This window comes from Protobothrops mucrosquamatus, unplaced genomic scaffold (assembly GCF_001527695.2).
Source record: "Protobothrops mucrosquamatus isolate PMUCROS unplaced genomic scaffold, P.Mucros_1.0 scaffold1891, whole genome shotgun sequence".
NCBI classification, from domain to species: Eukaryota; Metazoa; Chordata; class Lepidosauria; order Squamata; family Viperidae; genus Protobothrops; species Protobothrops mucrosquamatus.
In genome coordinates, this window is record NW_015388017.1 from 54,653 (window position 1) to 79,738 (window position 25,086).

General features: G+C 39.1%; 1 protein-coding gene across 1 annotated transcript; it reads left to right on the top strand.

Moving 5' to 3' along the window:
• The first annotated feature begins 647 nt into the window (after positions 1-647).
• On the top strand, positions 648-12,565 carry SEC61A1 (SEC61 translocon alpha 1 subunit). Its single transcript, XM_015823501.1, has 12 exons — positions 648-760; positions 2,598-2,665; positions 3,659-3,724; positions 3,820-3,898; positions 5,253-5,384; positions 5,520-5,629; positions 6,120-6,273; positions 8,073-8,233; positions 8,876-9,073; positions 9,520-9,711; positions 10,646-10,722; positions 12,150-12,565. Exons 1-12 carry the CDS (start codon positions 754-756, stop codon positions 12,334-12,336), a joined length of 1,431 nt encoding a protein of 476 aa, XP_015678987.1. The 5' UTR covers positions 648-753; the 3' UTR covers positions 12,337-12,565.
• Positions 12,566-25,086: the final 12,521 nt, after the last annotated feature.

Genomic DNA, 25,086 nt, shown 5'->3' on the forward strand with positions numbered 1-25,086 from the left:
GCTCAAAACACAAAGGAGATCATGTGGCATCTGATTTACCCATTAAATCCTGTGGAATAGGCAGGGCGCTCAAAAATATGCAGCATTGCCTGGAAAAGTTCTGCTGAAGGACTAGCAGGAAACCTTTCAAAAAGCGCTGAATAATTCCAACAGAATAATTCCAATTCTTACAGATCTTATTGTCTACCTTATACTTTTGAATTAGCTGCATAGTCTGTAAAATATTTGCTTATCTATGTTTTATTTTGTTTGTTTATAACCACTTCACACAAAAAAAATTCCGACTGTGAATAACACGTGGCAAATTACTCTTCGTAGACCCCCAAACACTGCAGAAAAAAAACAAAAAAACAAAACCCTTTTCAAGCCACGCTGGCAACCGGGAAGCAAACCGCTTTTGCTTCTTGGCTCGCGGTATAAAGCGCGAACAAGTGGGAAAGTATTCCTTAGATCCCGCAATTACGAACTCGAAATCGCCGTACCATTTTCTCAAGAGAGCCTTTCCCGTCCTCAAAGGGCTTCGGGAATTGTAGTCCTACCTAGAGAAAAGTAGAGGCGGCAGGTTAATTTTTTAAAAAGCCTTAGTGCGCTTGCGCGGACGAACTGGGCTTTGGTGGCGGTTACCAGTGCGTGGCAGGAACCGGAAGGAAGCCGGAGGGTGGGGCTTCCATTCAACTGACGTGTCTTTCTGAGGGGAGAACTGGAGTTTCTGCTGCCGCTTGGCCCTTCCTTTTCCGCGTTGAGGGCGCCGAGATGGGGAGTGAGTATCGCTGGACGGCGATGTAGACGCTTGCGAGAGCCGATTGTGGCCCGGAGTAGCGGGCGAGGGAGGGAGGGAAGGAGCCGGCCGTTCTTCGAGATAGCCTCGAGGAGGAGGAACGGAGAAGCTGCTAAGGGGGGAACGACCAGTTATGGGCTGGGGAAGTTGAGGGCGAAAGACGCGAAATGGCGGCTTGGAGGTGACGGGTGTCTTGTCTGGAGATGCGGGAAGACAGTGGTCTGGGGATAGTCTGTGGGGCTGTAGGATCACCACTCTGAATGGTGGTCGCCATGTTGCGCCCGCCAGGCTATCGGACTTAGGGAGGGGGGGGATTGTCAGCAGAGCTTTGGAGGGGGGCTTTTTGGTGAGACAGGTGGTGTCGGGGGCATTTCTTGATGAAATCTGAATATCCCGAGACAGCGCTAAGGGCCAGGGTTCAAAAATAGTTCAGGGGAGCTCTTAGTGGTCCGTCCATCAATAATAGGTCAAACAAGTTTCAGGGACTAGTTTCTTTATTTTGCAAAATGGGAAGTATTTGTCGGAAAAAATGCACTAGGGTTCGGATTTTAATCGGAGCCTATACGTGAGATTCTTGTAGGTCAAATCTTGAGTTTTTGAAATATTTCGTGTAATCACAAATAAAATACGCTGCTTTGTCTGGGGGGGGATGCTTTCACAACATAGAGACATGGGGTTACTCTTGTGTCTGGACCTGGTTGTAGTAGCAAACCGAACAACTTTTCTTCTGCATCTGATTGTAACTTTTTGCACATGTTGAAGCTTAAAAGGCAATTATCCACAGAAAATGACACAGTGACCATCCCGATTGACCATCTGCTACTGATGTCAGTCTTGTGCTTTGTTTCAAAAAACATAAATCACACTTCTTGAGTGCCCTCTGACAATGTTTTGAGACAAGCTAGAGTTCACCTCCCCAGTGGGTTTATTTTATTTATTTATTTTATTTATTAAATTTATATACCGCCCTATCTCCCTTGCGGGACTCAGGGCGGTGAACAGGCGATACTAAAAACCACGATAATAAATAAATAGTTTGGTTGTATTTGAGCAGGCTTAAGTTGGTGTGAATTGTTAACTTCTTGGCCCATCCTTCTCATAACAGACATCCAAATGTGTTAGACCACAGCTCGTATTAAAGATGTTGATTGGTCCTAAATATTATCTATGCGTTCTTTCTTACAATTTAAATTGGTTTAATCTGCATTTGGGTTTTTTTTCCTTACTGACTTCAAGTTATTTAGAACCAGACCCCCCCAAAAAACTTAATAGCTTGCCTCATATAGATTCATATTACCAGCAGTGCATTTGTAATTGCTTGAACGATAAGCACAAGGTGACTTGAAGGAAGTCCTGTAGTTTTAATATTTGTGGAACATCACGGGTAATGCTGAAATCAACAGCAACAGTCACGTGCTCTTACAAATTGTTCTTGTTGGGAAATTAAAGAATACAAATTAGGTACGCCATTGTTATTACAGACTCCTTGTTTTGATTGTCTTTGACTTCAGAACACAGATATAGCAGAGGTAGCTACTTAATTTGCATATGATGTCATGACCTTCCATTTATTTTTCTTCAAGTACAAAATAGGACTAAACATGTGTCTGCCCAGATCATTTTCTATATTTAATTTATTCAAGATCATAGAATTAGAGGGAAGGGACATTGGAGGTCTTCTAGTCCAATAAATAATTGCATAGAAGACTGTATAGATTAGCAATTAGTAAATTTTGAAGAAGCTGAGATTTTTCTTTTTGAGGAATCTTATCTTTGTTAATTGATGAATGTCTGCTTAATTTCTCAATTTTCTTCACAGTTAAATTTCTTGAAGTAATCAAGCCCTTCTGCGTTATCTTGCCAGAAATTCAAAAACCAGAAAGGAAGGTAATGTATGCATTATAGAATTGTAGTTTTACCAAAATATTTATAAAATATTAATAGGAAAGAAACATATTTGTCCTTTTTCCTGTTTTTTCAAAGTTATTCAATTAAACCCCTAGGCCCTTTTAGCACCTTTTTTTTAAAAGCAACACAATAGGGTTTGAATGGAAAGGCAGAAAGGAGTATCTGGCAAATGATAGCAGTGTGATTAACTGAAATACAACATGTTTATTCTTTAGCTTGAATAAAATGACGCATCATTTCCTTGGTGGCAGAATTCAAGATACATTTTTCTCATTTCCACAATCCAGACTGCCAGTCCAGCTGGCAGAATTAAATGTTGCTTTTGAAAGAGTAGAGGGACAGCAAGCTGTTTATAAATGGTTCTTTTTTTCCCAATGAATCGGGCTAGTTGGTTTTCATTTTGTCATAATATCCTGTCTGAAAGGCACCAGAGAACTGTTCTTATAGTGGTCCTTGCCTAGTAGTATAGGTGGAAAATATGCTGGTTATCACTTTTGATAACATTTACTATAGCATATAGCATTTTATTTATAGATATTAGCATTACTATGCCTCTACTTGTGATTTCTAACTGGCCAAATATAGGAATTTCTCTGGGGTTAACTAAAGGATCATTTTAATTGGAAAGCTTTGTTTTTACCGAAGTCCTGCTCGTGTTATTTTCTTGTGTGTGTGTTTTAGTAAAAGCAGCATGGAAATGTTGGAAATTTAAATATATTAAACATTCCATTTATGGTCTCCAAATTATGATAACAGATATAACCCTATATCACAGCAATTTTCATGCGGGGGGGGGGGTCCCTCGATTTTCTATTTAGCATTTTTGGAGAGTTTTCAATGAAAAGAGAGAAGAATCGAGCTTCTTAAAAGTTGTGTACAGTATTAGCTGTATTTCCCATGGAAATTTCATGCTTTGTTCTAGCCAAATGTTGGCAATGACAATTATTTTCACAATTTCATCTCTTATTATAGATCCAGTTTAAAGAAAAGGTGCTATGGACGGCTATCACTCTCTTCATCTTTTTGGTTTGCTGCCAGGTATTTTTCTTTTTATTACTTCAAGCCTTTCTTTAAAACAAAGGCTAGAGAGCCAAGCCTATGATAATTTTGCTTGCTTTTTTTTTTAAACCCAGATTCCCCTTTTTGGTATTATGTCATCGGATTCAGCTGATCCCTTTTATTGGATAAGAGTAATTCTGGCTTCCAACAGAGGTATTGAAATTCACTTTAACAATTGATTTGTTGCTAAATTTCATTTCTGTCTATCGTATACCAAACTGGGTTTCTCCTTTAAATAAGTTAAGCACTTTGCATTCCCACTGACTTCGGTAATAATCAATATCCCATTTAATCATAGTACTATGCATTATTTTTAGTTTGGATATTGTGATTGTAAAATGGGGTTTTGTAGATTGGCCATAATGATGCTGTCATTACAAATATAGAAGATAGTAGTATATTTTGGGTCATTTTAAAGCGGTTCGCATATATTATTTCACTAATTTTACCATTGGGACCGGGGCTGAGAAATTGATTGACTTAAGTATAAAAAAGGATTGGAGATTTCCATTACTTTGTGTCAGCTGAATGTTATATGAGAGCCAGTTTTGTATAATAGCTAAGTGCCAGAACAGAAACCATAAGATTATGAATTCTAGTTCTGTCTTAGGCAAAAAGCCAGCTGGGTTGACATTGGGCCAGTCATTCTTGCCCAATGCTGACTTGAAGGCATGTGTGTACATGCGCACACAGAATGCTATATATTAATAGCTAAGTGGACTGCCTGAAATTGAAGGACAGAATGAATCAGAAGCTACTGGTGTCTTAGCAGAGCTAAAAGAGCCATGGTTTCCTTTTTTCCCCCTGCCCTTAACTTGATGAACTGCTGAAAATCATCTTTTAGCTCACATAATCTGGTAAACTCTTTTCTCTGCAGGGCAATATGCTTGAAACATGCATAGAGGGACAGTTGGTAAGGCTAGTATAATACTGGTTCATCATATATTTTAACTGGGTTCTATAGGTCACTTAAAGCAAATTTCCTTTTGTGTAATATATCATCTTAAACATTTTATTTATTCTTTAAATTTGCCCCCACTTTTTATTTGTTATTAGTTGGCAATGCGAATTTCTACATGGGAACATTTCAAAATTCAAATTTCAAAAATGTTCAAAATTCTTTTGATTATTCTTACAAATTATTGATTTGCCTGGAAATATTAGCATATTTGCAGAATCTTTACAACCAGCACTTTCTGTATGTTTAAAAAGCTGTGTCAAATTATTATGCTTCAATAGGTTGGGAAATGTGTTTCTAAAGGATGAGGCTGACTCATTCTTCAAAATGAACTGTACTTTCAGCTTGCCTTGCTAAAGCAGCTTCTTTTAATTTGATAATATAACAGAATGATGTTTTTTTGCAAAATGGCGAAGAATGAAGTTCCATTGAAAATTTAAATGGTTTCCCCATCTTTATAATGTCTCAAGATGGCCAGTTATCGTTGTAGGTCTGAGCAGAAAAGGATTGGTGGATCCTATCTTTCACTCTGTTTTTGATTTCCAACAGGTACACTGATGGAGCTAGGCATTTCTCCCATTGTCACATCTGGTCTCATCATGCAGTTGCTGGCTGGTGCCAAAATAATTGAAGTTGGGGATACACCAAAAGACAGAGCTCTCTTCAATGGGGCACAGAAATGTAAGGAACAGGAAATTTAAAACAACTTGTATTCTAGTTCATGCAGATACAAACAGTGGACAATATAAATTGACCTCTCAGAAAATTTGGAATGTTAAATTGCATTCACTTTTTTGTCTTGTAATTCTTTTCCAGTATTTGGCATGATTATTACTATTGGACAATCTATTGTTTATGTAATGACTGGGATGTATGGAGACCCATCAGAGATGGGAGCAGGAATCTGTCTCCTTATCACCATTCAGGTAACTTTTAAGTTATTAAAACTCTTCTGGATGTAGACCTAGGATCTGTAGATATTTAAAATTTAAAAGATTGAAATCGGGCCCTTTTGCAAACTTGCTTAATTCAACCCTTTCTCTGCAAGAATGTTAAATGTTCTTGACAGTCACTTGGAGGCTTCCTTCTTAGGCAGGACATTTACTATGGAAAGTTCTCACTTCTGGGTATATTAATCTCACAACCAAAGAGCTGAGATTTACACATTTCACAACTGTATGCTTACCCTTTCAGTAACAACTATTGAAAAGGTAAGAGAATTAATCAACTTGGTTGAGGAACATATTTGGCACAGAAACATAGTACCCAAAAGGGCTGCCCTCATATGAATTACTAAGCGATCTCCACAGACAAGTATTTATAGAAATTGCTGTCCCTGTTTAACCGTTTCTGAACTGTTTTTAATTAGTAATTTTTAATTTAAGTGATTTATATATTATACATTTCTCCTTGTAGCTTTTTGTTGCTGGTTTGATAGTTCTTCTGTTGGATGAACTTCTGCAGAAAGGCTATGGTCTTGGCTCTGGCATTTCTCTCTTCATTGCTACTAATATCTGTGAGACTATTGTATGGAAAGCGTTCAGCCCAACTACAGTGAACACTGGCCGAGGTAATCATTCTTTGATGAGACATGTATCAATCCCTTGGAAGCAAACAGAAAAAAAAATCTAAGCTCTTCCTATTTGTCCAGCGGCATAGTATGTTGAGTATCATCTGAAAAAGAAAAAGTGCAAGTTAGTAAGTAGTGTACTGATTTGCTTGAATGTTACAGTATCTTTAAGGAAGCATGGCTACCTGAAACCCTGAATACCTCTGTGAAAATGTGTGTATTGGAAGTAGATTTCACTTGTTTGGCATTTCATGCAAGAATTGACTGACTGGGAAAGTTCATTTGGAGGTTTATTAACAGTACTAATAGTTATAGGAAACCCAGGGAGTTTCAAATGAGTGCTTGCTTTTTGTATGGAAAACCAAGCAGCAAAGCATTTTTTTCCCTGTAATTTTAATTCAAGTTTTAGAATGGCTACTTCTATGAAGGTCCTGAACAATTCATCTCATGATTTGCACTGATGATGTTTAAAGATGCTTATGGAAAGATAAGAATAAATATAGCCCAGAAAGAGGAAATACATTATAATGCACTTTTAGGTGTTATATTTATATTTGCATGTAAGGAAAGTCCATTCTGTTGAGTAAATATGGCACAGTGCTAATCATGTTGACTCCTTACTGACGACTCTGTATATTAAACTTTAGCATTAGTGGCTTTTTTCAAAGGTATTTCCCAGAACGTGCAGATGAGACTCTTTGGCAATGCATATATTGCAGACTTAAAATATCAGATTAAACTGTAGTTTGTTTTAATAGTAGTTTATTGAAAAGGTAAATGTGGCCTAGTTCACATAGAATCCTCAAACCACACTGGCTAGTTTCAGACATGGTAGTAAACCAAAATATGCACAGTATGTCTCTGCATGTTTTAATTTAAAAAAACAGGGTTTTTTCAGAAAAATAGTTATGCTGTATGCAGCAGACCCATTTTGTGTGGATCAGGAATGCTGAAAAAACACCTTCAATCAGGGAATTTATCTCCAAATAGGCTTATAGGTCTTTTTTAGTCCTTTATAGAGGGTCCCTTTATTTCTGTCTGATTGATGCTCTACCTCAGAAGATGATGGGAGGGGGAGAGTTTTTACAATAACTTTTATTAAGAACATTTTTAGATATGCCCAGATACATAAAAAAACCAGACATGTTCTGAGATGCCCCTTGTATCATATCTAGCAGCTAGTAATGATTTCCTCAATAATTATATGTTCAGCACAACATTCCATTAAGAATGTGCTTTTCCTACTAAGAGACTAGTTTAGAGAAATTTCTATCAGTGTTGCAGAATTACGTATGACTAGTTTAATGAAGAGAAGGACTAGGGGGTGACATAATAGCAGTGTTGCAATATATCAGGGGTTGCCACAAAGAAGAGGGAGTCAAGCTATTTTCCAAGGCGCCTGAAGGCAGGACAAGAAGCAGTGGGTGGAAACTAAGCAAGGAGAGAAGCAACCTAGAGCTAAGGAGAAACTTCCTGACAGTTAGAACAATTAACCAGTGGAACAACCTGCCTCCAGAAGCGGTGAATGCTCCAACACTGGAAGTTTTTAAGAAGAGACTGGGCAGCCATTTGTCTGAAATGGTATAGGGTTTTCTGCCTGAGTAGGGGTTGGACTAGAAAACCTCTAAGACCTCTTCCAACTCGTTGTTGTTGTTATTCTACTGAGAATGAATCAATAATCGTAGGAGTAATTGGAGTATATGGGATATTGTAAACTGCCAGCTTTCAAAGGCAAGGACTGTAAAGCATCAACAGCTTTTCATGCAGTAGTTAATAATTTCTTCACCTGTTCATTAAAGGCATGGAGTTTGAAGGCGCCATCATCGCCCTGTTCCATCTGCTGGCTACTCGCACAGACAAAGTTAGAGCTCTCAGGGAAGCCTTCTATCGGCAGAATCTCCCCAATCTTATGAACTTGATTTCCACCATATTTGTCTTTGCTGTTGTCATTTACTTCCAGGTGTGTAGAAGTATATATAGAATGATGATTTACAGTTTAACGTGTTTTTATATTCTGTTCAGGCCCGGAGATGTGTTTGTTTATTAAGGCCATAGAAGTTCTGATGAAGTTCTGATGAAATGCTTATTAATACATCACCAAAATATGAAGTATGAATATTTCCACAAGGTTTATTGGAGAAATGTAAAATGTATTGTAGATTAAAAGTGACACTGTGTTCATTTGAGTTGATACCAATGATTCAGAACCTTATGCATTGTTCAGTTTATCAGTACTGTTAAATTTTGTTAATTTCATTGTTTAAAAAATCATAAATTTGTAAGGTGCAAAATTTATCTTTTTAATCTCGGTATAAAGCTAATTTGAAACTCTGGATATTTCTTGCCAGCTGAAGTAAGATCATTATCACAGTTCTGGTTTCACTTGGTGACCACTTCACTTAATCAAATTGCTGGTTCCAATTGTGGTTGCTAAAGAGGGATTCCCTGTATAAGCTAATAAAGAGAAACATTATATTTTGTTGTTTGAGATTGCTTGTTAAAAATTACCCTGATTTGATTGATGCTTGGGGCAAGTACTTGTGTGAATTACATTTAATTCTTTGGATTTACATTTTAATTTATTTCCTTTTACAATCCACAGGGATTTAGAGTGGACCTCCCTATAAAATCTGCCCGCTACCGTGGCCAGTACAATACCTATCCAATCAAGTTATTCTATACCTCCAATATTCCCATTATCCTTCAGTCTGCATTGGTTTCCAACTTGTACGTAATTTCTCAGATGCTCTCTGCTCGTTTTAGTGGCAACATATTGGTTAGCCTTCTGGGTACTTGGTCTGTAAGTATCTTGTAAGTTCTTCTCTATAACTCTGAACTTAAAAGTGCTTCTAGCAAAGGCACCCCAGAAAAAAGTTTCATAGTGCCAGGCTTTTAAAAAACTTGATAAACTCTCTAGTCCTTTCTTCCAAGTAGACACATACAGAATTACACTGTATCTGATTTTTATTTACCATTTCTCTTACAAATGAGATGGCCTTTCATACTGAACCTTACTTAATATGTTGTCTTATTGCCAGTTCCTTTGTATTGTCTTCTGGTATTAGCTTTAGTATATTTTATTATGTTATGCTAACAATGCATGCCGACATCTTTGCAATGCAACAAAAGACTCATGACTATTATACATAAATATTGCTAACAGGACTAGATTGGTCGCTAGCAATTGTTTGCTACTTATTGACTCAAGAAAGCAATTTTGCTGAAAGCAATCTATTTTCACTGCAGGATACATCAACTGGAGGTCCTGCCCGTTCATATCCTGTTGGTGGCTTGTGTTATTACTTGTCGCCTCCTGAGTCTTTTACATCAGTTTTGGATGATCCTGTTCATGCAGTTGTTTATATTGTGTTTATGTTGGGTTCCTGTGCTTTCTTCTCCAAAACCTGGATTGAAGTGTCCGGCTCATCTGCAAAAGATGTAAGTAAATAGCATAAATCCCACATCTTTAGATGTATCATTCCTCTCTAACAAACATTTCTCCAGCCACGTTACTTGACAGACAGTGCTGCTGTAAGCGCTTGAAGAAAGAATTAATGGAAAGGTCAAATTCAGTCAGAACTATAGGGTACGCCTCATAGCAAATCATACTGTTGTTCTGTTAAATTTGGTATTGTTTAGTGATAGACTGTGGCCCTCCAAACACTTTCCCCTGTTCATCTGCAGAGGCCATGGATTTAATCTGGGTCTGTTGCTTGTGCCGATTCAAGCAAACCATGACTAACTTAAACATTTACTTTATGATAATCTCCCCCCCTCCTTTTTTTTAAAAAAAATCCTGAGGTGTAAAAATTATGGCTATCAGGCTTAACTTAAAGAGATCAGAGAATCATGAAGTAGCATAGACAAAATAAATTGTAATTGCGATGAGAAATCTGAAGCCCCAGATCCCCTGAAACTACAGAGGCTACTAGTTGCAGTTGCTGAAGATTTGATATGGAGGGAAGCGGGTAAAAACTAAATGTATGCTAGAAAATAGGCTTAACCTTAGTTACTTAACATCCAAATACTATCACTCCCCCATACACACACACACACTCAAAATCTTGGCTGAAATAAATTCCTGGCTATGCTCATTCTATAGCCATTAATTCTGTTTAGGACACCAGAGTCTCTTTCATGTATGAGTTTATAAATGTTTATAACTCCTTTATTTCTAGAAATTATTCTCGGGGGTTACTTGAGAAGATGGCATTATGCCTTAGTAAGTTAAATCTTTTTTTCTGCTCAGTTGCTCTATCCCTTGTAGTATTTCTGATTTTAAGGACTACTAAGATTCTTACATTTTTATAGCAACCGAGCATATTAATTCTCTTTCACGAAATGTTAAAAAAATACTTATTTTGGAATACAGGTTGCTAAACAACTGAAAGAGCAACAGATGGTTATGAGGGGTCACAGGGAAACCTCCATGGTTCATGAACTGAACAGGTGAGTTATAAATCTGTAGCATTTTTGTAATCTGTATTGCTATTTGAGCTTTCATTTGCTTCAGAGAAGCAGAACTGGAAATAAATTACGTTGGAAGATTTAACGCCCTTGTGCTCTCTCCTTGTTACTGAAAGTCTAGCCTTGGGAAATGTTCCCTGTAACATTCCTGAGAATGCTTGCTTTATATTTGGGAAGGCAAAGGAAATAACCCTCATCATTTGCTTATTTGAAAAGGGCATTTTTTTTCACTACTGATTCTTGCTTCTTAAAAGAAGCAAATAATTTCCTTCATGTATGTGACAGAAATAAAATATACACGTAGCCTGGATTGTATTTTAATTGAATACAAGAACACATATTCTGTGCGCCAGTAAGGCAAAGCTGTGTAGCTATACAGTTTGTGGGTTCTTCAGATAAGGGTGTCCCTATGCACCAGAATACATGCATGCTTTCCTCAAAATTACATTAAGTGGGACGAAGTAGGTGGATTTCTTTGAATTGCAAATATAAAATACACAGAAAGAGAGAATCTGGGAAGGTCTGACCTTATAGAAACTTGACTGGGCTCTATAGGTGATCCTTGACTTACAACCATTCATTCAGTGATCATTTGAAATTACTATGCCGCTGAACAAAGGGATCTACGGCCTGTGCTCAAAGTTATGATTGTAATGATTGCAGTTTGGACTCTTGGCAACCTTTTCACAGTTACAGCAAGTTGTCGAGCCTTCTACAATCATGTGATCACCATTTGCCATCTTCCTTGCAGCCTTTCTCAGAAAGTCAACAGATTAGCTAGCAGGGAAGGCCACTTCCTTTCTCCAGCACATCAGGCAGTTGCCCTCTCTGACGTAGAAAGTAGAAAGTCTTAACTTTCTAGCAAGGAGGGGCAGCACACTGGGCTGGAGGAAGGAAACTTGGATCATTGCAATCTGAGCTTCCTTCATCTGACTTAGCGCACAGGAATTCCCTCCTGCACATGGAGGAGAGCTGCCTGCTCTCTTGGCAAGCAGCTCTTTCGCTTTATTCATTTAACAACTTACATCCCCAACCCCCACCGGCCACACAAACAGTGGGTGAACGCACAAAGCGTGAAATTAGGTTGCATGCGTGAAATTATCCCCTCTTCTCCCCCTGCCACAGCCCCGGCTCTACAGAGCCAAAAAGGTTGGGGACCGCTGACCTACACAGTGTCAAGAATAAAACTCTTAGCAACTCCACCTGAGAGGACTGAGATAGCAGTTATTGAGCAAGGCAGTCACATGGGCACCGTGCATAATGACTGCAGTGACGTCAGAGTGTAAAGGGCAGACTCAAATACTTGAGGACTAGTTTGCCTTAAGTATTTTCCACAGTAGCTAGGCCAGTAGACAATTTCCCTTAAATCTTTTGGCCTAACTTGTATTTTGTTGTTCCTCCTTTTTCAGATACATTCCAACAGCTGCCGCTTTTGGTGGCCTCTGCATTGGTGCCCTCTCTGTGCTGGCAGACTTCCTCGGAGCAATAGGATCGGGCACAGGAATCTTGTTGGCTGTCACCATCATTTACCAATACTTTGAAATCTTTGTAAAAGAGCAGAGTGAAGTTGGCAGCATGGGAGCACTTCTCTTCTAAATGCAATACTGAGTCATGGACCTAGGGACTGGCGAAGAGTGTTTTTAAGTTTTTAAAAAATCAGGTGAAAGAGATTTAACAATTACACAAAAACACATGGGCGTACGGCATTAATAGAAACACTTCTTTTAAATGTGTGAATTTTTTTTTCTGAAGCACATTCCTTCGGTTCAGACTTTATTGGTATTTAGTTGCTGTTTTATAAATAGCTGGAAAATGTGTAAAAAAACATTTTTAGAAAAAAAAAAAGGTCTTCTGTTCTTTGTTATTGTTTGAGGCAATTCTCTAAATCGGCTTAATCTGAGAGCCTTTTCTTTAAACTGCACAATCTTGTCCCTAAGTTCCTTGAAGGTTTTCCGGGTTCATTATTTAAATGAAAAGTGGACAGTTATTTGTTGCAGTGTGATATTTGTCTCTTTCCCTGGAGCGGGGGGGGGGATTCCCTCCTCAAAAATCATCTCCCAAATTATCCATTCTTTCGGGTGTTCTTTTGATAAGCACATACATGACTTCTTCCCCTAGGATACCACACTTAGAGCACCCAGATGTCTAGTCAAGAACAGTCTGTGTTTTCAGGGCTGCCTTTTGACTGTTTCTTTACTTCTGCCTGGGATGATAATAGCCTGTGGGTAGAAATCTCAGGTCATGTTGCTCTACAAGAAGAATTAAGGTCATGTCTTGCAATGTTTGCTGTACAGAGGTAGTCAACAGTGCCACAGAAGAAACCTGCTTATAGTTTGTCTTGTATTATTTTTATCTCTTGACAAGTGTTGAATGCAGTATTTCTCTTGGAAGTTACTGTACTCCTAACAAGTTTTATTTGCCATGAGATCAAAATAAATTCTAAGCTAGGAGGTATGCTGTTAACTGTTAATCTCCTGCTTGATGAGTATATTGAAGCCAGGTACAGTAGGACCTGCATATTGTTCCAAATGCTTATTGTCTGGACTAGTGACTACAAGCCATGCAAATTCTTGTCCACCTAAGGGACTCCCTTTATCTCCAGATAGTTTCATATGTTCTTCTAAGCTGGAATGATGGTGCTTCTTTAGAGACCAGATAGCCATTGCTTGCTTTCAGGGTATCCCCTACTAAATAGGACTAGTAGCCATAAAATTTTTAAGGGTTATCAACTCCTTGTAAAATTCCTTGAAGGCTTGACATCTGTTGGAATATATCAGTGGTTGTAAGGCGATTTGTGTATTGTATAGACCAAATTAAAATGCCTGGTATAATGAGAAGCATGCGGATAGAATTATTGGTCATGTTGGCCCTTGAAAAGAGAGCCAGATTAGGGACCGGATTAGTGTCCAGTTTTCTTTCTTGGTAAATGTAGAAATTTATGCCTTTGCCAAAAACACCACGTTATATTGAAATCGGGTCAGAAGCTAGTATTGAAATTGCCAAACCTCTGGCAGTTCTGTCATTTTACCCAGCAATTTGTGCAACAGAAAATCCCAGTACCAAGAAAATGCGAACACTAATGGCATGGAAGAAGCTGAGTGTAATGCAGTAAAACTGGAAAAAGCCTAGGACCTCCTCAAGAGCAGATACAGATGGGAATTGATAGATACTGAAGAAATCTAACTGATAAGGTCTCCCAAGCCAACTTTGCTGGAATGGGTTCTTCAGTTAATAGGCTGCTATAACGTGGATATATTTTGGGCTTTTTGTATTCCAAAACAAGTGAAAAACATACGGTGCCTTGCAGTGCTGTAGCGTGATTCATGTATGTGGTCTTCTAGCAGGCAAAGCTCAAGGAAAAAGTTGTGTTCTGGATCAATTGCAAATCTGACTTTGTAAGGCTTTCTTTTTTAGTACTTCTTTTCAAATACTTATAAATCAATCTTTAACTTCATGAAATATAGGTCTTTTTAAATGTAACTCAGAAGTAAATATTAAATTTTTATTGCATTTTTATCCATCCCTTCCTATCCGTTTTATCCCATGTACTAAAGGGATAAAGGTTTCATTCAGTTTCAGAACTGGAGCAGCAAAGCATCAAATTGAAGTGATTTGAAATGTCAGATCAGAACCTTTGGATAGATTGTGTGCATTACTGAAACTATCCCACCCCCACCCATTTGAAATTTACAAATTGTGGACCACTTTTTCAAATCCAATTGCTTTGATCCAAGTCAATGACTTGATCTCCATAGCCATATTAGAGAGGTTGAATTTATTTTTTTGTTGTTGAAGCAAAATTATCTGTACTGTGCATAAAGCATTCTTCAAGGATTGCATAAAATATTGTAGTTTTTGCCTCACTTTTAAAAGATGAGTGCCAAACCAGTATTTGAATTGATGGTATTAACATACCATTAACTTTCTGCACTATACACAAATCCCAGTATTTTTATTTGCCCGGCAATAAAAAATTGACATGTCCATCACTGACCTGCTTCTATTTCAATTGAATAACATTTTAACTTCAGAATAAAATTGTTTCCTTTTGCTACTTTTTGATTCAATTGTTCTTAATAGAGATAAGCTAAGATGATCTGAGATGAATCCTTTTGTAATCTAACTTGGCTTTTTTTTTTTTGAAAGGCAAGGCTCTGATATAAGGGGGATAAGCAAGGTTTTCCTTTAATTAAATGATTGATTGATTAATCAAATATATACGATTGCCCATCTCATGAAAAGTGATACTAGGTGGCTTATAACATAAAAAATCAATGCATGTATAAACATGAAAATGTAAAAACTGTATTTAGATATATTGAAATACAGCAGTTATTTGGGATGCATTTGCTGACACACTTCCTATGGTCACTGGTTACCTGAGAAGGGCACGAATACATTCATACATATATGCCCTCACATTCTTCACTTGCCAGTTGGAAAAGACTCCAGTTAAAACTTTAGATATGAAATAGCATCTTGAATGTTGTTTCAGAGATTAATAGTCTAAGCCTCAGTGGATTATTGAAAGGTGTGCTGTAAAATGGCTTTAGTTACAAATTCATCTCCAGGCTTGGTTGCCATAAGTAAAATATCCTTAAAACTATAACATAAATTAAAATGATCATTTCTGGGTTTAAGTAGCATTTTGAATTACAGGTAGTCCTCGATTTATAAATTTAGTGACCAAAATTACAATGGACCCAGACAAAAGTTATTTACAACCCAATTTTGAACCCATTCCAGACACAATTACATTTTGGGGCTTGGCAATTGGCTCACCTTTACAGCCATTTGCAGCATCATATGACTGATTTTAGACTCTTTTTCCGGTTTCTGGTGCTTCCAATTTCCAGTAAAAAATGCCTATTGGATGTAATGGATTTGCCTAACAAGTGTGGTATCTCAGAAAAGGGTATACAGTAAACATCTGGCTTAAGAATATTTTCATGAGATTGCAACACTTAAGTATCCACTAGAGGATGCTGTTTATTGCAGATTTAAATTATTTGAATTAAAGTTACTTGTAAACCATATGCAGTATATTTTTGCACAGAAGTTACATATGGAAAAATACTAGACATAATATGCACTTGAACTTTTATCCTGTAGTTTTAAAAACACATTTGGAATAGTCGCCACAAAAATACTTTTTAGTCTTCTACAGGATTCTTTAGGATCTTTCAAATAAGCAAACGCATTATTGCATAGCTCTTCTGAATAAAAGTCTGTTTTATAAGATGTACAAAGTACTTCCTGAATAAGGGGCACATAAATTGTGTAAGTCACCTGCTGCTGTGGAGATGTTGGGAAAGAGTGGGCAGGAAAAAAAATCCTGTTCATTGATAGCATTATTGTATATAATGCAATTTATTCATACATTTATAAATTGTTTAATAACTTATCATTAAGTAATATCAGAAATCTTGGTCTTTGTTTAATCACTCAGATATAGTGTTAAATCTGCTGATGATTTCTAGTTCAGTTTTACAGTTCTTATGTAGAAGTGATTTTTCACCTTATAACCATGTCACTTAGTGACAGAGTTGCCAATTTCAAATGTAGTCAGTAAGTGAGGACTACCTTTATACAAAATTAGCTAAAAGCTTGCCCACCTCAAACTTTCATTAAGCTCAACTATTACCTGGAAGTGTCTTCTCTATTTCCTAGGAAGAGGAAAGAATTGGTTCAGATGAATTAGGCAGATATTATTTGTTCCACAATCTTCTGGGCTGTAAATGGATCTATTGACATGGATTTCTTAGCAGTTTACTTTGTGGAAAGTAACTTGGAAATAGAAAGCTACAGCAAAAGACAGTGCTGTTCTGAAGACAGAAGCTAGGCATAAAGCATTCATGTTTTGCTTCTAATAACTCATAAGGACACTGAATCCTGATTTTATTTATTTATTTGTTCAATTTCTATGACCACCCATCTCGGTCAATGAATCTGGGCAGCTTATATATATTTCTACAAAAGTTCAAAAGGTGCTTCACTTTATAGAGAACTCTTGAATTGAATTTATTCTGAATTATGTTTTGATCAAGAGTGATAGTACTATGAAATAATTTGATTAATCTTTGCTGAAATAGTGGTGTGTTTTAATGAGTACATGAAAAATTCTAAAAGACAGAACTTATAAAAGTTTATCCCAAATCTGCTGTAATAAAATATTGCTACTTAGCTGAAATTAACTCATTAATTTCCCAATCTAATCTACAGGTTTAGATCACTTGGTGATCATCATCCAAGTCCTAACCAGGTCTTTAAAGACATAAGCAAGTTGGCATTTATTGAACAAAACGTTTTCTGAGACTGAGAATTCTTGATCAAATTAATTAATTGTATGCATGAATTAACCAATGACAACTATTAACAAGGGCAAAGAAGCCATCCTCCATGCCAATTTTTTAATGACTTCAAAAATCACAAATTGTTACAAAGAAGAATGTAAGGATGTTTTGTTTCTCGATTGATTCTAATACAGGCTGTAGATTTAAATTTTTCTTATAAAATAGTAATAGCACTTAGACGTATATATCGCTTCACAGTGCTTTACAGCCCTCTCCGACCGGTTCACAGAGTCGGCATATTGCCCCCAACAATCTGGGTCTTCATTTTACCGGCCTCGGAAGGATGGAAGGCTGAGTCAACCTTCAGCCAGTCAGGATCGAAGGAATCAAACTCCTGGCAATGTGAGCAGAGCTTGGCCACAACACTGCATTTTCACCACTGCGCCGCCATGGCTCATCAATGAAAATTCCTAATCTAGAACTTTTGCTGTGCTGTAATAATACACTTGTGAAAACTTGCTCTCAGTTATTCTGAGTCCAGTAAAAATAACTTGCTCCATTGTGCTTCCAAGCTAAGTGAAATAGTTTTGCCCTACCTGGTGACAAGTGTACTTCATCACAAACCAGCAAAGGCAAAGGATTGTATGTTAAAAAGGATACTTCAGTAATTGGGGGAGCATCAACGTAAAACCCACCTACTGTAGATTTCTCCCGCTTGTCTGGAAAAAACATGTTTGTTGGTAGAATGTGTAGTTCTGCAAATAATCTGCAACCTCCCTTAGAACAGGTGCAGCAGTTTTTAAGATTGATATAATTTTGATATTTTTGTTATGAATCTGATGTGTGGTAAATGGATCTAAGCTACTGCAATTACTGAAAGTAAATCCAAAGCTACAGAATCGCTTCAGTAGGACCCGCAGAGTTGTGCAAAAGAAGGCATTTTTAATATCCCAGGAACAATGACTAGGCTTGTTAATTGCACTAAGTCATAAACTGCGGAAAAGGCTAGACTTGGGAAGAGATGTAATACATATCGAGCTAATCTAAACCTGACAGTGTCCTTATATTGTTATAATTAATAATATTTCCTTCATCATCTACTCTAGTTTGCATTAATCCATGGTATGCTTGTGATTTTCCAAAATGCTTCTGTTTTCTCTTTATTCAACATACAATTTGATCAAAAGGCTGCTGCTTTAATGATTCCCATTTTCAGGGAAAATTAATGTTTGTACCTCTCAAGCCTTTTTCCAATATTTATTCTTCCTTAACTGTATGTAGGTTACAGCACAATCCCAGTGTGATAGCTATTGCCAAACTGTTGTCATTTGTATTCATCTCAGGAAGATCAAGAGTTTTCTAACAATGAAGGGCCATTATGCTGTATTTTCTCATCTATGTGCGTAGAGCCGGTGCAAAGTCAAAACTACCCTTGTCACCAGATGTGAAGGGCCCCATTTCCCTCCAGAGCTGCAACAGGCAGTTGGATATAGCCTATGATCATGAACAAAGACCCATTAAAAACAACTTATAATATGCCAGACCAATATGACTGAAGCTAAGGGAATAGCAGTAAAACTCAGTTTGAAAAATAGGCTGTTATGTGCAGAGTTTCTAATGAATCTGAAAGTGCAGGAGGAGGATCTTTACAGCTAATGCAAGTTTCATCTGTAGCTCATTGGCAGTATTGGTCTACATGCCTCTCTTCAGAGTTAGGAATGTTCAGACATTATCTAATGCAGACATGTCAAACACAAGGCCCGGGGGCCGGATGCAGCCCGCAAAGTGGTTTCATGCGGCCCGTGAAGCCATCCTGGAAACAGTGAGGGAACGGCCCCCACTGCCTTGGCCCTGACCCACGCCGGCTGGGAGCCAATGTACAATTTTGTGGTGGCCATCTATGCTGAAACACATTCAGTCTTAGCTCCACAAGGCTGTCTGGAAACAGCGAGGAACCAGCCCCTGCCGCGTAGTCCCCGCGCCCTGGGTGCATGCTGGGGAGGCGTCACCCTTTGTGAGGAATGAAGAAATGCACCATGGCCTGGAAGTGGCCAGCAAATGACCCTCGCCTACTTCCCCTATCCGGCTTGATGGGCTCCCGGGAAGGGGTTTCCGCAGACAGTGTCGAGAGGCTGAGCCAGGTGGTGCGAATCCAAAAAGAAGCACGAGGCCGCCCAGCCCCCAGCCTGCCCAGTTTCGGCAGGCAGCGGGGCTATCTCCTCCCAGCGCCAAGAGCTGAGCCAGGTGGCACGAATCTGATGAGAATGCAATGCTACCTAGCCCCCAGTCTGCCCACTTTCAGCAGGCAGCAAGGTGCAAAGCTGACGAGCTTCACATCGCCTGGCTCAACCTCTCGGCACTGTGAGGAGAGCACCCCGCTGCCTGCCGAAACCGGGCAGGCTGGGGGCTGGGCGGCATTGCGCTTGTTTTTGGATTTGTGCCGCCCGGTTTATCCACTTGGCACTATGAGGAAAGTGCCCCGCTGCCTGCCGAGACCAGGCAGGCTGGGGGCTGGGCGTCATTGCGCAGGTAATGTTGACTCTCATGCTGCTCATGGCATCCCCTCTCCCAGAGCCCACCAAGCCAGATATGTGAAGTAGGTGAGGGCCATGTGCTAGCTACTTCCAGGCGATGGTGCATTTCTTCATTCCTCATGAAGGGTGACACCTCCCCAGCTGCGTTTCTTGCCTGTTTTTCTCCCTCATCTCAAATATTTTCCCACCACTCTGTACTTAGGAAGGAAGGAAGGAAAGAAGGAAAAAGGGAGAGGGAGGCTCTGAGGGAACTCCTGTCTTAGTCCTGCCCTGCTGCCCTTTCACCATCCCCTTGCCTCCTCCTCCTGGCCTATCCTGGGGGTCTCCCATCTTATTGCTAAGGAAGCTTTGGATACAAAGCCAGGTCTACTCCCATGGAGAGGGAATGGGCCTCCCTCTGACTTTGCCCTCGTACCCATCATGAGTAACCTGGCTAAGGAGAGCAATCACAGCAGCAGCAGCCTTGAGGAGGAGATAAGTGCAGCTGGGTGCCCCCTTGGGGAAGTAGGGTTGGACTTGGTGCCGCAGATGCTCGAGGGCCAAGCTGGGCATTTGACCTCTGCTGCCCAGGGCTCTGGGCAGCCCACACCACCATCCAGCCCTCCCCCCGCATGGCCTGAGAGGAACAGTGAGGCTCCTCCAGTGGACCATGCACTTGCCCTGGTCCCACCCCCTTCTGCCAGAGACCCTCAGATCTGTCCCACTCCTGCCCAGGCCCCCACAGGCACCCTTGACGCGAACGATGTAGAGCTGGCCATGCCCATCCAGTAGGCCACACCCACTCCATCCACGCCCACCCAGTAGGCCGCACCCACCCTGGCCATACCCACCCGGACCCCCAAGGGCAACCGCAATGCTGATGCGGCCCTCAATGAAATTGAGTTTGACACCCCTGATCTAATGAGAGGGACCTACACTTGAATCCATTATATCCAAGGTTGATTTTTATGTTGATGTTTGGGTATAAAATCCCTTTCCCCTTTTGCCACTCAATTCTTTTTATCCCATTTATAAGATAAGATAATTTTTATTGTCATTTTTTTTTTACTACACTGGCCCACATGAAAAATGAAATTCTGTTGCCTGCTCTCAAAAGAAAGTATACATACACATACATAACACACACATACACATGCTATATTTCTTCAACTCTTAAGGTTTAATTTGATAATTTCAGCCACATGCCCTTTCTCCTTTAAGATTTAAAATTGGATCATCGTTCATTCAATGGGTAAGGTAACTTTTCTTCTGAAGGGAACAACCACGCTGGAATTTCCTCAACTTTAGTCTGTCTCCAGAGGAACAAGTGGCTGCTTTGACTGGTAAGCCAGTCATGACTCTACCTGGAAGATAATAGCCTAGCCCCAGTGGTTCTCAACCTTTTTAATGCCGTGACCCCAACCGGTCGTAAGTTGAGGACTAAACCGGTCGTAAGTCGAGGACTAAACTGGTCGTAAGTCGAGGACTAAACCAGTCGTAAGTCAAGGACTACCCAACTGGTCGTAAGTCGAGGACTTTCCCTGCCCGGGAGCGCCGCGCATGCATGGTTCCGCCCCCTGTGCCGGCCGAGGCGTAGCTGGCAAGCAGCAGAGACGGAGCAGGCCGACCACCAGCTGGCCCAGCTCAAGGGAGGTAAGGCACCCGCCGGAAAAGGGGAAAAAAATGGCAGACAAAAAAAATGGCGGACAGCCTTGCTTGGCGACCCCCATGAAATGGTTGATCGACCCCAAATGGGGTCCCGACCCACAGGTTGAGAACCACTGGCCTAGCCCCAGTGATCCATAACCTCATGTTTGTGATACTGAAAGAGGCTGCCCCTGAAGTTGGTCTCAAAGTTGCAACTTATCCAGATGGATGCATAAGTGGGACAACTAAGTGAGATCATATACCACCAATCCTGAAAGGACTGTCCAGCCTGCCTATTAAATACAGTAATGGACCCAATATAAGATGTTGGCATTAGCCTATAAAGGCCTAAGTGACTTAGGATCTAGGAACTTAATAGGTAATTTTCCCTAATGCAATCCAAGGCACTAACAACTCCAAGAGGAGTCTTCCTGTACTCCCCCAGGTTGATCTGGCTTACAGTAGGGTAGCCAAAGGTAGAATATTTCAGTGGAAGTTGCATCTGTTAAGAGAACTGTCTTCCAAAAATAATGTGTCTATTGACTGCCATGTCAATTTCTTTGAGATTGAAATTGAAAACATACCTGTTCATGCAGCCTTTAAGACAGTCTTATTTAATTTTTTAATGTTTTGTAATATGTATCAATTTAAAGATGGTTCATCTTACTGCTTGTTTATTTTAGATAGTTTTTGCTGTCCTTTTGTAAGCTATTCTTGGCCTTTCTGGGAAGAACAATTTTATTTTATAAAATAAAATAAATAACCTCCCATTGTTCTATTCTTGTTAGCTGCTGTCTCCACTGCTGGAAGAAATGGTATCTTGTAGGTTTTACTCACCTCTGACTGCCAATATTCCTACCACTTTAATTCTCTTCCAAGAACTGTTGTGTTAATTTCAGAAAATTTGGAAGGAGATTAAAAAAACCATGGTGGACTGTTATCATTTACCTCCTCATGGTGGCCCTTCCCTTTTTCATCCTGTTTCTGCTTCCTTCTGGCTATATCTTCCATTTCCCATCTTTCATTTCAGTTGTAGGAACATCTCTAACAATGTTTTCTTTCAAATTTTCAGTATCATATGAACTGACAACCTCAATTCTATCTTTAATAAAGTTATTTTAATTCACTTTTTCTTTACTCCCATTCTCCAGTTCTCTGCAGATTCAAGGCTGTTCGCACTAATATTGAAGGAATAAGATTTTTATCAGTCACAGCCCCAAGTGAGTTAGTTCAAGGGGCATCATGACATCAGCACTTTTGGATTAAGCAAAGTCCATTGGGATGAAATAGATAGAGAGATTAATATTGTAATCCTATGGACTCAGAAGAAAGGAATTCAATTATTTTATCTGAGGCAACTACATAGGATGTGCATTCATACTGAACATTTTTTTAAAAAAGTCATACTTTCATATAAATGTAAGTCCCCCACCCAATTAAATTGACTTCTAATGACTTCAAAGGCATATCCATGTAACAGAATAATAGAGCTGGAAGGGACTTTGGAGGTCTTCTAGTCCAGCCCGTTGCTCAGGCACGAAACCCTATACCATTTCAGACTATTGATTTACCATTGCTTTTTCCAGGGAATGTTTTCAATTTCTAATCTTGCCTACAGCCCTGGTATTTTCTTGTGGACCCTGGTGTTGTGCCTTCTCTGTCATGGTGCCTGCCATATATACCAGTATATGGGTATATATGGTATACCATAGTATATGGTATATATATAAAAAACAGAAAGTTTTTCAGACAGACCAGTCTGATTGATTGCACCTTGGCATTTTGACTGCTATACTGCAGGTTTACTTTTTTATAATCACTTTTGCCTTGCAGCCCCCCAACTAGGTATACCACTATACCCTGAGATCAGTCCTGATCCTCTTGGTCTTTTGGAAGGCCTTGAAGATCTCGCTTACTCTAGGGTTTTGGGGACAGGATGTTAGAGGAGCCCAATATATTTGTGTTTTGTGTTGTTATGCAGTACTCAGTTATTACATTATGATTCTTTTTAATTGTACCTTTGTTTTGTTTACAGGGATTTTATTATGTTGTCTCCTCCCCAGTGAATTGATTGTTAGCTGCCCAGAGTAATTTATTTAAGATTGACAGCCATATACATTTTCTAAATCAATCAATCAGTCAATCAAATACTAGCAAACTCAAACTCTGTTTGCGTTTCAGACCGTCCATGATTAGTTAGATGCTATTACCTAGCTGAGCAACTCCAGATATACCAAAAGTAGCTAAGTGGGCTATAAATAAAAAGGTCATAGTCCATCATATTATGTGAAAGCTTTTATGGGGGTATATAGATAGCCCCACTGAATAATGAATGAACACTACTGTTTCTCTCCTTTGACTATGTTAATGGAAATATTTGGTCTATACTGTATATTCAGAATCTTTTCCTGAATGTCTCCCCATTATAGATTTATCTCAAAGCTTTCTAAATGAAAATATGTACATAAGAATGCTGTTGAATGAATGTTCTAGGTGCTTTTGTGGAGTTGGGACAGGTATCATGTATTCACAGTGGTAAACAGAAATACACCAGTCTGCCTGTTTCAATACAATTATGAATGGAAGATTGAAGAGAAGATTCCAAGATAGAAACCTTAACAGACAGGTGGCTAGGGATAGAATTTATGAAACTAATATGCCTGTTTCATAGAATATATGAAACTAATATGTATGGCAATTTATTGATTGTAAGACAGTTGCTAGTCAAAAACCCTTTTAGCAAGGGTGTCAACTGCTGGTCCGCGGGCCGGATGCATCATGGTGAAACTGCGCCCACCCCATTGCCGCAATGGAAAAAAAGTCATGATACGTTGCGACACGTCACGGGATGTTGTGAGTTTGACACCCCTGCTAGTCTAAAATCGCTACAGTAAGTAAATAAATTGTTGTTTCATGTATACAGTAGAGGGATGAGCTTTGTTGTAACTTTAATTGTAGCAAGACTTATGAACTATCTGTATGAGCAAATGCTCATTGAAAACAGTGAGAGTTCAAAGATTTGAAAAAAGCATGAGAAGATAGCTTATGCTAGAATCCTAGGAGGCAGTTTCATAAATGTGGCATAGGATGGAAGGAAAGAAAATGAAAGACTTTTAAGGAACAGGAGGACTTTAGATTACAGAAGCTGATAAAGGTAGATGGACCAAAAATAATAATAAGGGCTACATTAGATATAGAAGAGGAACAAATAATGGATATGTTCAAAGATTCTGGAAGCAGACAAAGTTTCCAATATAGGAAGACATAACTTATTATTTTATAGCAAATTGCCTTACATTCTGAGAACAAATTACAATAATGCTTATAGCATTAATAATAACATCTGTCAAGTTATCTCACCTCATCTACATGGATGATCTGAAGTCTTATGAAAAAACATCATCTGAAAAGACACGCTGTTCAACAATGTCTGTATAGCCAAAATTTAGAATAAAATAGAGCTGGAAGGGACCTTGGAGCTCTTCTAGTCCAGCCCCCTGCTCAAGCAGGAGAATCTATATCATCTGAAACAAGTGACTGTCCAATCTCTTCTTAAAAACCTCCAGTGATGGAGTGCCCATGATTTCTGAAGACAAGCTGTTCCACTGGTTCAAAATACTGCAATGGAGTTTGGGCTGGACAAATGTGCCACCCTCAATGGGGGAAAATAGTGAAAACAGAATGAATCAAGATGACCAATGGAAATAACAAGGGTCTGGATGAACTATTGATGGTCAAATAGTGATGTTTAATCACTACAAACATCTGAGCATCCTTCAAGCTCACAACATTGAGCATACTGAAGTCAAGAAGGTTAGAAGTGAATACATCATGAGAATAAAGAAGATCTTAATGTCTAAATTCAGTGGAGGAAATGCTATCAAGGCAATTAA